This window comes from Sander vitreus, chromosome 8, assembly GCF_031162955.1.
Source record: "Sander vitreus isolate 19-12246 chromosome 8, sanVit1, whole genome shotgun sequence".
Classification (NCBI taxonomy): domain Eukaryota; kingdom Metazoa; phylum Chordata; class Actinopteri; order Perciformes; family Percidae; genus Sander; species Sander vitreus.
In genome coordinates this window covers 15,335,385-15,352,372 of record NC_135862.1, presented here as the reverse complement: position 1 = coordinate 15,352,372, position 16,988 = coordinate 15,335,385, and the positions used below count along the sequence as shown (strand labels likewise).

Below are 16,988 nucleotides of genomic sequence, written 5' to 3'. Positions count from 1 at the left end.
TTATTTTCGAGAAAGCGGTAGGCCTACCGCTGGGTGGTGGTGTTTGACCAGATGTGCAACCTGAGACACTACAGCTGCTAATGGTAAAAATTCAATTTATCGACAAAGCCTAATTAAAACCATCCTAATTGGAGACTTAAAATACTGAAAATCCCCAAAAATCGCAGGTATTGTACATGAAAAATCTAATAGGTAACTAGTACTGTAACTGTGAAAGAAATGTTGAACATTTGACTCTAAAATGTAGTGGAGTACTCTTTAAAGGAGCTACAGTACATTGACCAATAAATCATTCTAGTCTACAGCTGTTTTTTCACCAGTGTATAATAATGTGATGTAGACATGCACTTAACTATATGTATTCATAGAGTGACTCATACAGTAAAACTGAGGTCTATAACAGAACACAGTTTAGCCTTTTGGAGTATTTTCTGCATGCCAACCTCAGATTTCATTCTGGAGCTGCACAAATGAATAAGCTCTTTCACATGCTTTAGGTTAATTGATGGTTGTAGACGTGTGAACATGCTATGGCATGATGCATGTGGGTCCTAGACAGTAGTATGTCTGGTCTTATGCTTGGATATACACCTATTATTTCTTCCCACTGAAACAATGCAGTAAAGCCCCCCAAAACCACATGTGATAGCTGTGTAACCTTTGTTTTAGTTACATTACATGATTATTTTGGCCAGAATGAACTTTGGCTTACTTCTGGAAGAGTTAAGAGGATGCTTGTTTCACTGTTAGATTTAAAGGTAATGTGATGTAGTTTTGTTGTAAGGACATTTTATAGACGTAAATTGACTTGTGACCTTTTAAACACCCACATCCTCCTCATACGTATGTTGCCAGAAGACTGAAAAAAGATCTTAAAGAGCCTTTTGTCTGGTAACTGTCTGAAAACGATGCTTCCTTTTTGTTTATCTCTGGCTGCTGTAGATAGAATACATTTCTAAGCTGTTCATGCACAGGTTATTATAGTATAGGCCTATGATACTATTGAATCTTTACAAACGTGGAAACAGTGATAACATTTGACCCCAAACCTCTCAACCCCCCAGAGGAGCACATAATGACTCACAGACGTTTAAAACCGACAGACAGCACTGTTGAGATGATGTTGAAATTCTATGTCATGACACTGTAGCATTACTTAGTCATACATGGAACATTACAGTGCGTGTGTTGGGTAAACGGTGGCTGGGTAGATGGATAATAGGCCTATCATTTCTATTATATGCAAATTAGAGGTAAAATAAACGTAGACATTCAGAAACCGACTGTTTACACAGGACGTAGCAGTGTAGCTTCTGGGATCAAAGTTGAAGCAATGTTATCATTGGGGAATGCTGAGATCTCATCCCGCTCAGTATGACACAGACTGGTTCTGGTTTTTGTCTCTCCCCCACAGGGACTTCCTACTGCTGAGCAGAAACCAACAGAGAGATGATTAATTGTGACTGTCTCAGCCATGGGGGGAATGAGTTAGCCATTATTCAGTCTATGACAACCTTAAAAACAGGGCTGGGAAATTTCTCATCTTATTAGAGTTTTGTTTATGCCCTCTAAATCTCTGTGAATCTTCCCAAACATTTCCATTCTTTCACACATTTTGCTCCTGCCTTGATCCGAATTCATTGCAAACCCAGGTCAGAAAACACAGACGATCAACTGCTGACGCAACTTATCTCCCATTGCTACAGTAATCACACAGCCTGTGGGTAAAAACACCTCCTCTTGCAAACCAACGCACTCATGTGCATACAAACCACAGTTTTTATACTTTCCGTTTCTCTTCAGGAAGCTCCTGCTTTGTTCAGCAGCCCTTAGATGTCTTTATCATGCAAATGAGCTGTATGAACTCTGCTGTGCCATTGCGGAGCAGCACTGCTTTCCAAGCCGGTGGAAAAATGTGTGTAATTGTAAATGTCATCTGTCTATATCTCCCATGTACTGTCATACTCCCTCAGAACACCTTCGGTTGGATGTTACAGACTGTTCAGAAGTTGAGAGAAGCATTTGAAAGTTTGCTGAAATGACACCAGGTTCAAACTGTACGCTCTTAAGGAAAGGTATGTACACATCTCTCACCTTATGATAACAGTTTCTGAGCTTTACATTGAACTGAAAATAAAGTCTCATTTTCCATTTTTTTTATAATTTTTCTAGGGATTGAAAGAAATTGCTGTGTACGGTACAGACAACAGAAATCCAGATCAGGGTCAGTGACAAAGGATCCCAGACCTAGAAAATCCCCCTGCCTCAGGACCTGTCTGACGTTTTGCTTTAAGGTAAGAACTGTTAGTAGATCACTTCCATGTTCACCAGAACTATCCCTTACTGCTTTAATGACTTAACTTATTAACTATATATCTCCATGCAAAGTAACAGTTTGCTTAACATCAGTGCGACATTACAGCAGAGGAGGTCAGTGTAAATAAAAGCCTTGTTGTATGAAAAGGGAAAATAGCCTTCTTTGTAGATTGTGAATGGACTTTGGACATTGTGGATTCTGAATAGTTTAAGTGGCCCAATTTTAATACATATTTCGATTTAACAGGAAAGAAATATTACAGTTTATGTGAAAATGTAAGTTTAGGTACACTCATGAATGATCCGGTATTTCTTGAAACAATGAGAATATTGAGCCACTTTTAGTCGTTGACTGACGCCTCCTGGAAAATAAGCAAATTAGATATTAGTTTAAATGCACCCTCACTGCGTACGTTAGGGAAATGAATGCTTGGGTGTCTTCATCGGCTGTCTGTGTGGCTTTGATTAGGACCAGGCGAGGATGGAGCAAAGGGAGCCACCAGTGGATTCTCATGTTGAGGGGACTGAAGGAAGACTCAGGGAATTGGCTTCAAAGTGGTTCATAGAGACTCAAGTTCCACTCATCGTCCACAACGGCTTCTTCCCCACTTGGTTCCTGGGCTTCATCACAAGAAAGTAAGTATAAATACATCTTAAGTGGGCTATGAGCCAAGATTTTTATTTCTGTCAAACTATCTGCCAGTTAAGAATCAACTTTAAAGCTCAATGTTATAATAATTTGTTTGTGACAACAAATGTATCGCATTCTCCATAAAAGTGCCTATACGTCCTATTTTTATATAGAACTATATATTAACTACTACAAACTACTACTATATAACTCTATACTACACAGATTAGGAACAAATGCTGCATTTTTAATATAGAAGGTGTTTTTTGTATTTGTAAAGCAAATAAATGTGTATGGGTTATTACTTAAGCTCTGTTATTTTGAGTGAATTTATTTATGTATAGGTCAGAGTGTACATCAACTGCGGTGACATTTAAAGCAGACATTTAGGACCTATCCATCCTGGCTGACATACAGTAGACCCCTACATAAAGATCACAAGGGACAGTTTCGTCAGAACCTGTGTATTGGTAAATGACAAGTGGAAAAAAACCCGGAAACCAAATGGATTTTCCTTTGATGCAATGTAATTTCCAAGGTGAATACGTGATCAGCCTTACTGTTCCTGTAAACTCAGGCCAAATTGGGCTTTTGGGAAACAGTTTTCTAAGTTTGGGTTTTAAAGTTCTTCATGGTCTATTTACAGGGAGGGTGAAGAAATACTCAGAGAAAAGGAGCTGGGCTGTTTCCTGATCCGTCTCAGTGATAAGGCCATCGGATACATACTGTCTTATAAGTGAGTATTGGTTTGAACAACCTGTTACCTACTGATTGTGTTTTATAGCAAGATAATTTGGAAATGAACCTCAATATAAAAACTTTGTGCCTCTGTTTTAAATGCTCATAAGTGTTATTGCATGTATATCTCAACAAATCAATAATGCTTCTACAAGTTAAAGTACAGTACAGATGTAAACAGTGCTGCAAAGGGCTCATGATGTGAGGATTATGTGCCAAATCCGCTGAAGTTATATTTCTGGAATTGCTTTAAGTTATTTATTTTAGCAGATTACTTTATCAGTGGACATCCAAGCTCCAAAAGTCACAAATGGGATGTTTCAGTTGTGCATTAATCTAACACTGCATGCAACATCGTACCGTTTTTGTTGTCCTAACCACAGATCTTATTACAGTCATTTTAACCAAAGGAACCTATGTTGTTTTTTTAATCTAATTCATTTTAATTTCCTGTCGCAGAGGCAGGGATCGGTGTCGACATTTCGTGATAAACCAAAGTGAATCAGGGCAGTTTGTCGTTTGTGGAGACACTAAAGGGCACGACTCTGTCTCTGATCTCATAGAATACTACAAGACGAGCTCCATTCAGCCATTTGGAGAGTACCTGACATCTTCGTGTTTTGAGGTGAGACAAAACTCCTGAGTCACTTTCTTTAAGTAACATTGATCGAGAATTAGGGTCTTACTGCTGTTTTGTTCTTGTAGGCACTGGATAAAGAGCTGTACGATACCATCCAGGTTAGCCCTAAAGAAAAGCCTGTGGCCTGTGAAGCTGTGAAGAACATACGAAAACCACAGATGAAATCGGCCACAGTGCAGCCGCCTGCACGACCACCAAAGAACAACAGGACACTAGAGGCGAGTACAGCCCATAAATTACAGGGAGATCATTCTAACTAAAATGTGTCACTGAAATTGTTGCTGTATTAATACCTCCAAGCTAACTTTAAGAACCTCACTTGTTTTGTAAAACAGGAAGTACCACCTTTGCCTCGGAGGAGCAGGCACCTTGATAGTGGCCCCGTAAATGACCTTTTGTATGCTCAGCTCAGAAAGAAAATATCCAGGGAGATACCGAGATCCCAACACATCTGTCAGGACAATTTCCCTGGCAATAATCCAGGGAGAGCTGGAAGATCCCCAACCCAGGATCAGAACAGGTATAGTCCTCCAGCTGGACCAGAGTCTGTTTATTGTGAGCTCGGCCTGTTGGACACTAAGAGCAGATCGCTAACGCTTCTGGACAATAGCTCTGATGGAGAGCAGTCTTACAGGCTGAGTGCACCCCCCCACACGCCACCGAGACTTTCCCCCAAACCGGTCAGACAAGCCAATTACTTTGGCCCAGCGCCAGAGAGGACAGACTCGTGCAGCAGAGCAAGCAGCTGCAACAGCCTGGAAAACATGAGTGACAGCGCTGTCTATCACCTGGCTGGCAGGCCTGGTAGCCCACACACTACACCCTCTGGAGCCAGATCATCGGCATCAGAGCAGCACAATGGTTCAGTGTATGCTGAGGTCCCCATTGAAGCCGCCGTTGGCCGCTTCCCTCATGACAATACATATGAGTTGATTCCTGGCCACAAGAATACACCTCAACCCAACAGCAACACTTATGAGCCTCTGGAGGACATCAGAGCCAAACATAACCACTCATCCTGGGGGTTGAAGGTTAGTAATGTCGTCAAAATTTGCTTTCATTTAAATACTTGAAAAGTTGTATTTATTGTTCATCCTATTTATTTTTTGATGAACTTTTTTTTTACCTCCTGCAGAACGATAAATGGAAATGGCTGTTTCCTGAGGCCAAGAGGAAATGGTGAAAAGGTTACCTTACCAGCTGCTGATGAAAATGTTCACTAATTTTATTCTGACACTACAGTGGCTGCCTAATATACAGTACACTCTGTGAAAGATTCTTTTACATATTCAACATGACCTTACATGTTCATAGCTATTCACATGACATCTTCTGTATTTTTGCTTTTTAATGTATTTATTTAAAAAATGATGATGCATTTACATTTAAATAAATGAGAGATTCAAGAAGGAAAACTCATAATTCTTTTCTACAGAGAAAAAGGGTGTACTGTGTTTACAACTGATCTTAAAAAATATTTTGACTACAGGCTGCTACCATCAATGCTGCACTTCATTCACAGGAAACTTCATTTGCATACAGATTTCAAACGTCTGTATAGAAACAAGAAAGAGTGTCAAAGATGTTGAAATGTCATTTATTATCTTCTATCATCTGCTGCCCTTTTTAACTCTCTATTTATAGCCTAGCTGTAGCCACTAAAACGACAGTATAACCTTTCTGTGTACTTGAATGCTTTCCGTGGTCATACTTTATAAGTGATTACATATAGGAAAAGATACAGTACTGTTTTTAATGTAGAACTGAAAGTGATGTAATACAAACCAGGATTAACCCAATTAAATATCTTATCATTCATCTCAGAAGATCAACAATATTTTGACATTTCTGACATAGTCTTAGATAAAGATGATAAAGTGTCACTGAAAAACAGAAGGAAAAATGTTACTTCTTAAAAAAAGAAACAAGATGTCATAAGTGGGAATGACCTCTAGCTCACCCAGTATGAGTGTGCACCCCATGTAAGGCAAGGCAAGGCAGCTTTATTTGTATAACACATTTCAGCAACAGGGCAATTCAAAGTGCTTTACATAAGAGCAGTTAAAAATGATAAAAAAAAATTAAAAACAGATAAAATACGAGAATAAAAGTTACAGTGCAGTATAAGAAATTAACTATTTCTTATAGGTAGGCTGAGTCCTTTGCAGCGGCCCGAGTTCGAATCCGACCTGCGCCCCTTTGCTGTGTGTCATCCCCTCTCTCTCTTCCCACGCTCCTGTCTATCCACTGTCACTATTTAATAAAGGGAAAAGCCCCAAAAATAATCTTAAAAAAAAAAAGATGTCATAAGTGCCTGACTGTGTATCAGTGGGTTTCTAAACCCGTGAATAACACTCTGACAAAACACTATGAACTATAGGTTCAGTATAATAAGAGAAAACACATCTTCGTTTAATAATCATAACACAATTTTGTGGTGCTGTGGCATGGATAGCTAAAAGAGAATTACAATAACTCAAATAATTTCAAACACAGTATAAATCGAAATGAAATTGTTGGAAACACTTTCATTTAAACTCCATTTTAGCATTTATAAGCAGTATATAAACACTTAATAATTTTGTTTATAACATGCTGTGCTGTATTATTTGTATTTATTAATGTATTTGTTACGAATTAGCTATAATGGATGATTGATAACACTGTATAAACACATTTTACATTGTGCTATAAAACATGAATTGTTCATACACATGAATAAATCACTCACGAGTGGGGTTTTAACTGTTTATAATTGTGTTCAAAAGTCATGAAGTCAAAGGTTGAAGTTAAAAGTGTATTATTCTCTTTAGTTTGCAAGAAAAAAAGAAAGAAAGAAAAGAAAGGTCCACCTTTTTCTCCTGGAGCATTCTGCCATCATATTGGTCAAAAAGCTTTCCAAAAAATGGATCACTGAGTCCAGGAAAGTTATTTTATCTGCTTATATATTTAACTGTTTTAACTGCTCTTCAATGTTTAATTTCTTATACTGCACTGTAACTTTTTTTCTCGTATTTTATCTGTTTTTAATTTTTTAATCTGTTTTCATGTAAAGCAATTTGAATTGCCCTGTTGCTGAAATGTGCTATACAAATAAAGCTGTCTTGCCTTGCCATATGTCATGGCACTCATCAGCGGATTGAGTTTACTCATTTGACGTGAAGGTGAACTAAGAAGTATTTAAAAATAAATAAATAAATCATTGCTAAAAATATTGCAATAATGCATCATCATGCATCATGCATGTATATTTACATGCTTTTAAATGCTAAATAGGGTAGGGTTAATACATGTTCATCAATTATAAGAAAAAGTCAAAAATGTAGAAAATATAATACAGTACACAGCAGCACCAACTTCCAGAATAATCTGTCATCGAGCAGTTTGTCAGACCTCATGCGTTGAAAGCTTGAGGCACCATCTTACATCACGTCAAATTAAAACAGAAAAGCTCCCATGGAGTGAAACCAGTGTGAGTTTTACAGTTTGGCCCCTCTCAACCACAGAAACAGTTGCTTACAGTAATGGCTGCTTTACAGCCCCAGTATCACATTGCACCAGAAGCTTCTCTGTTGGAATCATAATTAAACAGATGTTCTCTGTGAGACCTGTAATTATTGAAGCCACACAATCAGCACTGTATTGCCTGAATATTTGATGCTGCCCTCATAAAGGGACTGGAGATAATGGAAGAATTAACTGGCTGCTCTGATGACTGCACAGTGTTTAACTGTCTTCAACATCCTCCCCTTTTTAGGTGGATTAAGACACTCAATATCAACTTTTCCTAATTTTTCATAGCTGGCAGTGTCCGTGAGAACAATCACACCATCCAACCAATGCAACTCTATTTTAGACAGTCATATTTTGGTGTTGATCTACATGCATGTCTATTTTTTTTTGTCTTCTGTCACACACAATATCCAGCCTGTACACTCGACAAGCACAGTTCCAGTAACACAGTAAAACGGTTGCAGTTGTTATTAGCAATAGCTAACAGGAAAGACTATTGCCTCACAACACGCTTGAGATGAAATGATCTAGGTCTATGCTGGGTTGCTTGTTATGTTATGTTGCTTTAGCCTGCAGCCAGTGTCCCCATTTCTACTTTGTAACTGTTCTGTATTTGTCAGACTCAGCAGCAAATAACCAGGTCATACTTATTTTGCAGCCATTGCACAAAGATGTAAAGATGACTCAGATGTGACTCTTAGAAGATGAACAAAGTGTTCTGCATGTATAGTTGCCCAACATCCACTTGCACAGTATAACTCACTAGTACCTGAGCTGAAAACATGCTGTACAAAAGTAACATATGCTGTACTCAATATGTACCTGATGCAATCTGTACCCTGCTACAGTACATACTTCAGAAACCAATATTAATCAACCAACATGACCATTTCCTGCAGCTTTCCTGTTGAGATTAACTGTGTGCACAGGATGTAATCATGCTTGTGACTGCTGAGGCAGACAACTCCTGATGATCACATCCTGCAAGTTATTACAGCTCATATGATGGACTATGCAGAGGCGCAGCTAATTCCTGATCTTTACTGTGCACGCTCCTTGATCATCATGGGTGGGTGTGTTGAAGTGAACTGGTTATAAGGAGGGGATATTACTGAACTCATTAAAGTTGCAGGTCAGGCCATTCACTTGAAATGATTCATTTTTCGTTAACAAACAGTGAGAGCTCCTGTATTCAAGGATTATTTCATGTGTTTTTCAGTGACAATAATCCTCACAAATGCATTCACACGAAAACCAAGACACAGAATTAAACATTTATTCAAAGTAAGACAAATACCTGAAGTCACATAAAATACTGTAACATGTATATCCAAAAGATGGCTGTATTTAATGTCTCATGATAATGGCTGAGGCAGAAGAAAGCTACCAACATTTGTTCAGATGGCAGAGCCCTTCATGTAACTGGAGAACGGTAAGATATGATTGTCATCATCAGTTCCACAAGCGAAAAAAACACAACCCAAAATGATTAAAAGCAATACACCGCATGTACAAATATTGCATAGCTCATATAAAAGATCTGTATGGCCTTAATGCCAATGCTGTGCTTTCATTTACTTCAAGCATTGTCCTTAACCTTATAAACAGTCATTGTAGGAAGACTTCATCAGGGGTATTTATGTGCAATATAGGTAGATGAGCATTTTATGCAGCAATCCAGAGTCTGGCTCATTTTGGACTGATTTTGTTGACAGTGTTTCACCCTCAAAATGCCTTTTCTTCACACCAAAGACCAATCCAGGTCAAGCCCTTTTATAGGTGGTAAAAGGAAAATACATTTTCATCTGCAGTAAAGAAATTCCCGATCCTTGGAATTCCTTTTAATCTAGCATTTTGCTTTCTTTCGAAGCAGACTTCAGTGGGGCTGGAGAGGTTTGATTTTCTTTTGACGATGGGAGTGGGAGACAGGCACTGTGCTGTGGCGAGGACCTGGTGCAGGTAGAGTCCTGAGGTTCACCACTCTGCCGTCCTTCCAACCTTCCATGGTGCCCTCTCAGATTCGTATATGGAAGGTACTGGAGTGACAAAAGACAATATGAGGAACCAGTATAAGTCATTGTGCATATAAACATACAGACTCACTGTAAATGTGAGTATAAACACACAGGAATCAGGAATAGATCAGATCAGCATGTTAGTGGGGACAGACAGTGTTGAGCCTGGCCATTTGCATATAAATGAATGTGGCTCAGGATTAAAGTAATGTTGTGAGGCTGGCAGTTAAATGATAAAAATGATAACCAGCCATCTGGGGATTGATGTAACCAGGGACACCACTGCAGCATGAGGGTAAATGCATGTATTGCCTGATCTTAAAGGGCCACTGCTTGCCATATAGAACGAGGTGGATAAAATGTATTGTCTGAATGTATTATTTGTCTTCAGTGAGGTACATTTAATCACCTTAAAAAGTCAGGAGCCCTAGTAATCATATTTTCAAAGTCAGCAAAGGAGAGTTTGCTGTCTCCGTCTAAATCTGCCTCCTCGATGGCTTTCTCACACACCAGCTGCACCTCTTCAGGAGTCAACTCCTCCTTCGTCAGCCTATTTAGAGTCTTTTCCAGGTCCTCTTTGCACAGGTAATTATCCACATTGAAATCTGTGGGCAACAAAGATTTATAGAAAAAAAAACCCACAAAGTTTCAATTTATCGAGTTCTGGGAAATTTGATAAATTATAATGTACTGTTTAGGAATTTCGTCATTACCATATATTTTGAAGGCATATATGGCCTTCAGTTCTCTAGGAGCCATTTCACTGAGGACTGAGAACATGTCCACAAATTCATTGAAGCTGAGATTCCCCATCCCATCCTCTGAAAAAGACTCTACGATCCTGTTGCGGAACGGGTTTTCCTACAAAAAGACAAAGGGGGCGACAACATTTACATAAATCAGTGCAAATGTTAGTACACATTAATGTAAATGAAAGATTCACTGCAACATGGTTTGGATAAGCAAAATGTAAATTGAAGATTCACTCCAACATTGGATAAGAAAAACAAATATCTTAAAAGTACCCTAAATAGAAGTATAGGTTTCATGGCCATTTGTTTTTACATGCTGTTGTCAAACAGTTTCACATAATCTACAGAGGTAGACTGGTGTTTTCTGCTGATCACAGGTAAAAAGGCTGACTTCCTCTCTTTGCTGGTATGGTGCAGACATTATTTTCTTCTCCATTGTTCAACCATAAGTTGCTTCTGAAGATTGTACATCCCATGTAACTAGCTGATTTGACTTGCAATAAATTCACACTGAAGGGGCAGCCATCAGAAGAGACTTGCAATATACATACAGCTGTTGTCCAGAGGTGCATGTTCAAGCTCAGCAAAAGAAGCCATTTGTGTAAATAGCCATCAGCCATTTAAAGCAATGCCATCTGCATCAGACATTTCGCCTGAATCAGTCCAGTTGACTCAACACAACTCATTAAAACTCAGCAAGATATGAATGTATTTATGGTTATGGAGCTGTAGAGCACTTGGCTGGGTCTCATCAATCCTGCCTTGAGTGGTCTCCATCTTCTTCCTCTCCATCCTTACAGGCACTGCCATCGCGTGACAATTTTACAGGCAAGGGCCAATTATTCCCAGAGGAAGGACACATTATGAGTCTCTGTGCTAAACCCTTGGTGGAAAAGGAATCTATATAACATAGTGTGGTACTTGTGTCTGGTGCGCAGGAGAAAGGTGGAGGTAAATGTGGCTGCAATGTTATGCAACATGCCATTTCTAAAATTCCTGGATGTTCTTTTCAAATGGCAGGTGCTTCAAAATAGGAGGGATGGAGAGGCTGAGCGTTTCATGGCACATAAACTTTTATGAGCTCACAGAATGTGGTGTCATGCAATCAGATCAGTGATGACGAATGTTAAAAATCAATTCTGTCCTCTGAAAGAGAGTGTGTATTGATTGGGTGTCTGTCCACATGAGTAGTGGGTGCACAACACAGGTACACACTGCTGGTGGAAAATCAAAGTACGGCTGATCCATTAGAAAGAGTTACAACACAGGACTTACTGATGTACTGCAAAGAAGATTTTTTTTTTTTTACCTTTAACTCTGGCATGTTGACTATTAAGGCTAAGGGCACTTTACAATCAGGTTCATTGGTGTAGTCCATCGGTACAAGATGTGGAGCCAACTCATGATATCTGCCATGCAACCTAGAATAAAAAATAAAAAACACTTTTTGAACAATTACATTTCTCTTTATGCTTCTGGTTTAGTGCCATTTAAAAAAAATAAACAATATACCGACTTTTAAAAAAAGAAACATTGATTTTTCAAACACCTACTGTATATAGATGTAAACCAACATGTCAGTGAGGATTGTAAACAGTAAGACAATAGGGCAATGCAAAAGTGCAAATGGTGCTGAAATAAATAAAGAATTAATAATATAACAGGTTGCTTATACTGTATATCTGAGGTAGGTGGATATAACAGTAAACAGTGTATATTGACAGATGTTTACATGTTTAAATGATGTGTTTAACAGTATTAAATATATAAGATAAAGCTTCATTTATCCTGAGAGAAACTGTTGTTTTTTCAAGAAATTTGTAGCACAAATCATGTAGTAAAGTGATGTAATAAGCCTCTTGTTCTCTCTTCTGTCCTCTTTTCTGTGAAAACCATTTTATGTCATTCATTATTAAGAATAATAATAAATAATGGTGTCGGGAAAGTGGGCACTTATCTTCAGCCTCCCTTTCACTCTGTCCTTTGACTAATCCTGTCATGGTGTACCTGCGTTGCCAGAGCAGAGCCATTTATCAGCAGGGACACTCACTTCAATTAACTTAGATAAACCTGTCAAATGAACAGGTAAACCTGCAGTCATAATGTACCATGAGCCCGGAAAATACTTGGATCGTACAGCTCCTGCAAATTTGGCCCATTGACATTAGGTTTTATTTCCAAAACAAGATACAAAAACACTAAAATGGTATGATCTAGTGTGGCTGAAGGGTTCAAATCCTTATGACCTCATGACCATCAGTGATAACCTGTTTCTTTGATGTAACATAACTGGGCCGGAGACAAAAACAAGGAGTATTGAAGGTCATAAAGTGTAGGACCCAATTACACCCTCTGTTGATTGTCAATTTTGTTTCCAGTTCACTGATGGCTTTGGAATCAAAGTCAAGCCAATATCACTGACGGGGAACAACTACGCATTGTTTTGTTGAAAAGAAAAAAAGCAGCATAAATGCAGTCAAATCTTATAAGGAAAAAATATAAAATCAGAAGTCTCATTGCTGAAAAAAGGCTGGTATTGCTGTGGTTTTAATGTAGGGTACTAAGTTACACCCTAAAATTGATTTTTTTTTTTTTTCACCTCTGCTTTACAATTAAAAACAAAAGTAGAATCAAACAAGCATGTTGTATAATCTGTTGAATTTTAACCCTTCATGAATTCTTGATGGCTTGTGTAATTTTAGAAGACAAAATTCTTGCATACAACTTACATCCTTTGCTAATGTTACACTGCAACATTCTTGAGTATCAGCATTTAATTTCTTTAAGTAGCTATTTATCTTCTAACATCTAGAGCCACTGATAAAAGATAGTGAAACATGAGCATCATGTTGATTCCAATAAAAAGAAAAGCAAGCTATTTGTTTAATTTATGCCTGTCATCAAGGATGAGAGAAATTATCCTGCCCGATGAGTCATGATACCTCGTGCAATCACAAAGAGTAGATTCATATTTATTTCATTTTTGTAAGTGTGGAGGTTGCACATATCGAAAGAGGTAGAAATGTGACACTGAAAACAACACTGCAGTCAAAAGGTTAACATGACTTTCAAAGGTTTAGGTAACATAATGATGCTGTTACAGGACAGAGCTTTCTAGATCTTCGTACCAGCAATCTCCATGAACAATAAATGCACATCTACTGTGCCATACATAGATGTAATTATATGTGTCTGGGTTGGCCGTTATGCTACAGTCTGTTTGTATTAGCTGGGGTGTTTAGTTGATGGGGAGATATAAAAAGATAAGTAATGGCTTGGATAAGAAGATCATTTTGGATGTCAGTATGTACAAGCACATTTAGCAGTCCTTACCCTTAAACTATAAATGGAAATGTATATGTAAATAACTGTATTCCTTAATTTTGCCTTGCATAATTTTCATTATTTCTTTATTTACATTTTCTTTCTGGCTGACATTTTTGAAGATATTGACACAAAATTTACACTTTATAGGTTTATAACCTATAACTTTAATGTGAAATTGCATGTGCAAGGATTAGAATAAAAATAATCCCTAATATCAATTATATTGTGTCTATATTCCCATTTCAAATTCACTGTTGTAAATCATCCTAATCCTGAGCTATTATTTAAATAACACACATGTAATTGTGTTATAATCCAATTATGACAAACTGTAAATAATTACTGTATATTAAATAAAAATCAGTTTATTGCTTTCACAATTCTACTGTTAAGGCTGCAAATCAGCTGATATTATTAGAGTTACAATGTATGTTTTTTTCATCTTCCCCTTTTTAAACAGTGCCCAACAACACATCACAGCTGCCAATAAAATCAACTTCAGCATTAAGTTTCCCAAGATGGAAGCAGTCTGCTCTGAGGACTTGGCATGGCTCACGTGTGTGAGACACTTTGAATTCCTCCAACAGGAGCCAAATGCAATCTGAAGTGGTAGTACAGTCCCTTGTAATGAAAGTATGGTTCGTGATTTAACATACAGTAGTACATGCCAAGCCCAGTGTCCACTTAAAGCACATCTTAACAACAGAGCCAGGAGGCAGTGGTGTAGTCTACGTGATACGCAGGTATACGCAGTATACCCTCTAAGAAAGCTCCAGGATTTCCATATACCCACTTAAAAATGCCCAAGGACACGCAACAACATACTTTTCATTATATTTTTGATATATTTTGAATTGTCATCTGTGTTCTTTTTCTTAGCATAGGCTAAATAAAGGTACTTCCACTGTAAATTGATGCATTAAAGTGTTTCCAAATGCAGAAAATTAAGTCGTTGACGCTCATAACTTCCCTGGGGACGGACACCCAGACCCCGCACTATGATATGCCCCCCCTTCCCCAAAGGCAGATTCTGGCCCAAATATATAGGCCAATATATATATATATATATATATATATATATATATATATATATATATATATATATATATATATAGAGTACAGTATACCCACTACAATACATTAGACTACACCACTGCCAGGAGGGAACATGGAGAAATTGTAATATCATTATGTGTATAATATTATGGTTAGAGCAGGTGGTTTACAACTGAGCTACAGTACATCCGTGAGCAATGCATCAGGGTCTAGAGGTAGGCTACAGTACACTTGATAAAATTCTTACCGCAGAATTTCTTTGCGGGTGAAAAACGTACAGTCCTGCAATGAGACAAAAACAGCATGTCAAATCACAAATATGAGAAATTCTGAAGTTTTAATAAAGGACTGTAGTGTATGACATATTGTTTATGTTACTATAAATATTTACATCTTCTATTAAACACTTTCAATGACACATCTGTGAGTCACATAAAATAACATTACGGTTCCTTTGAAGTGTCTGGTGTCTCTTTAATAATGACGTGTGTGAGTGTTGTCAACTGCCATTTGCAATAGGAACAATGTGGCAAGGGGAACATGATCTGCTCTTGTCTGACATGCACGTGTTGGTAACACACATTATCCAGCAGCCCTACAGGAGGCACCTCACTTTACATTTCCCCTTGTATCCACTCTGTCTCCTGAATGTGACAACAGATCGCAGGGAGCTGAACAGACAGCTCTATCTACTCAAGTCAAAAGAGGTCTACCTATCTGGGTTAATGATGATTGTGTAAAGCAATAGCTGACTATTCATTATAACCTACTAGTCTCCATCATGTTAGATGACATTATGAGTAAAGCCAATACAGAGAAAAAAAAGTCAGTCGATGTTGAATTGGGCACTACATCTTACATATATGATCGTAGCAAAATAAGATAATAATGTATTGTACCCAAGACTGAAACTATAAGGAAACCAGAAATCAACAGTAGGCTATGCTATTATGCTTTTTTTGTGAGAGCAGCAGGAGTAACCAGAGAGGCTCTTGAGAAAGAAAAAAAAAAAACATCTCCTGAGAGTAGAGTTTCCCAGCATGTCACACCGGCTTGGCGTCAATTATTAAGTCCACACCTAATCACATGATAAACCTGTGTACATGAATATGTGTTTCTTCCCAAGAAAACCTGGATTATTGTTACAGGGAACAACAGAGCTTCTCAACTGGTGGCAGAACAAACACAAGATCCTCCAGTTTGCAATTGGAATCAAAACCTTCTGCAATTCTCACCTATCAAGACTAGACATATTTAAAGTCATAACTGACCACACTTTAGGAGGAAAATAATTATTGCCTATCATTTATTGTTGGGGACTTGGACCATCTGGTATTATTGATCAATGTTGAACATATCTATTTGCTTTTCTCTCTATTCTTTATAAAATGTTCAGTAGCCTTTTTTTGCTTTACCCATTAAATCCAAGACACATGGGGTTCCACTGTCAGGAGTGACTTGGTCATTATTAGGAAATAAAGATACATATAGTGATATATAATATTACTAATATTAATATAAATAATAATAACAGCCTAATAATATATATTTTTTAAAGGTAACGAGAAAATAAGGCTTTAAACACTGACAGTAAATCAGTACGAACATTACAATGCCTATAGGCCTATATGCACAGTTCTTTACTCACTTAGGCTATTGTATGCTTGATTTTCTGGGTCTGGAGATGGACATAGGCTACAGTAGCTCTTCTAACATGCTGCACGGGCATGCAAGCTTACCTGGTAGGCATCAAGTTGCTCGTCGGTAAATATCGTTTGCTTATTTCCCATCTTAATCAAGTAATGTGTTGCTTGTACACATTCACAACACTGAATGTCCGAAGCCTTTTCTCAATGAAAGGCATTTAGGGGTCCGCGGCAAAGACAAAGTCTCCGCACAGGATGAGCCGACGACGCTGCAAACTCTCAAAACATGTTGTTGTTGTTGTTGTTGTTGTTGTTGTTGTTCTTACAGGAGATATCCGCCATGACTGTAATACG

The 16,988-nt window shown here is 38.0% G+C and overlaps 2 protein-coding genes across 3 annotated transcripts; one reads left to right on the top strand and one right to left on the bottom strand.

Moving 5' to 3' along the window:
• The first annotated feature begins 1,779 nt into the window (after positions 1-1,779).
• Positions 1,780-7,456, top strand: LOC144522157 (SH2 domain-containing protein 7-like). The gene is made up of 8 exons (XM_078257020.1): positions 1,780-2,075; positions 2,173-2,294; positions 2,786-2,952; positions 3,594-3,683; positions 4,145-4,310; positions 4,391-4,543; positions 4,661-5,356; positions 5,461-7,456. The coding sequence occupies exons 1-8, from the start codon at positions 2,039-2,041 to the stop codon at positions 5,506-5,508; spliced, it is 1,479 nt and encodes a 492-aa protein (XP_078113146.1). The 5' UTR covers positions 1,780-2,038; the 3' UTR covers positions 5,509-7,456.
• A 1,644-nt stretch (positions 7,457-9,100) lies between these two features.
• Positions 9,101-16,975, bottom strand: cib2 (calcium and integrin binding family member 2). 2 transcript variants are annotated; one of them, XM_078257017.1, is made up of 6 exons: positions 16,728-16,975; positions 15,236-15,270; positions 11,915-12,026; positions 10,567-10,714; positions 10,263-10,458; positions 9,101-9,874 (listed from the first exon to the last, which is right to left on the bottom strand). In XM_078257017.1, the coding sequence occupies exons 1-6, from the start codon at positions 16,776-16,778 to the stop codon at positions 9,853-9,855; spliced, it is 564 nt and encodes a 187-aa protein (XP_078113143.1). In that variant the 5' UTR covers positions 16,779-16,975; the 3' UTR covers positions 9,101-9,852. The 2 variants fall into 2 exon arrangements, with proteins under 2 accessions (XP_078113143.1, XP_078113144.1); XM_078257018.1 differs by lacking the exon at positions 16,728-16,975 and adding an exon at positions 16,637-16,712.
• Between the last annotated feature and the right edge of the window lie 13 nt (positions 16,976-16,988).

Coding starts and splice junctions, on each gene's coding strand:
- cib2 (XM_078257017.1), bottom strand. CDS start 16,778: ATGGGAAATAAGCAAACGATATTTACCGACGAGCAACTTGATGCCTAC. Junction 12,027..15,235: donor ACCCGCAAAGAAATTCTGCG/GTAAGAATTTTA, acceptor TTTTTATTCTAG/GTTGCATGGCAGATATCATG. Junction 10,715..11,914: donor TCAACATGCCAGAGTTAAAG/GTAAAAAAAAAA, acceptor GTCTTTTTGTAG/GAAAACCCGTTCCGCAACAG.
- LOC144522157 (XM_078257020.1), top strand. CDS start 2,039: ATGACACCAGGTTCAAACTGTACGCTCTTAAGGAAAG. Junction 2,295..2,785: donor GTCTGACGTTTTGCTTTAAG/GTAAGAACTGTT, acceptor GGCTTTGATTAG/GACCAGGCGAGGATGGAGCA. Junction 5,357..5,460: donor ACTCATCCTGGGGGTTGAAG/GTTAGTAATGTC, acceptor TACCTCCTGCAG/AACGATAAATGGAAATGGCT.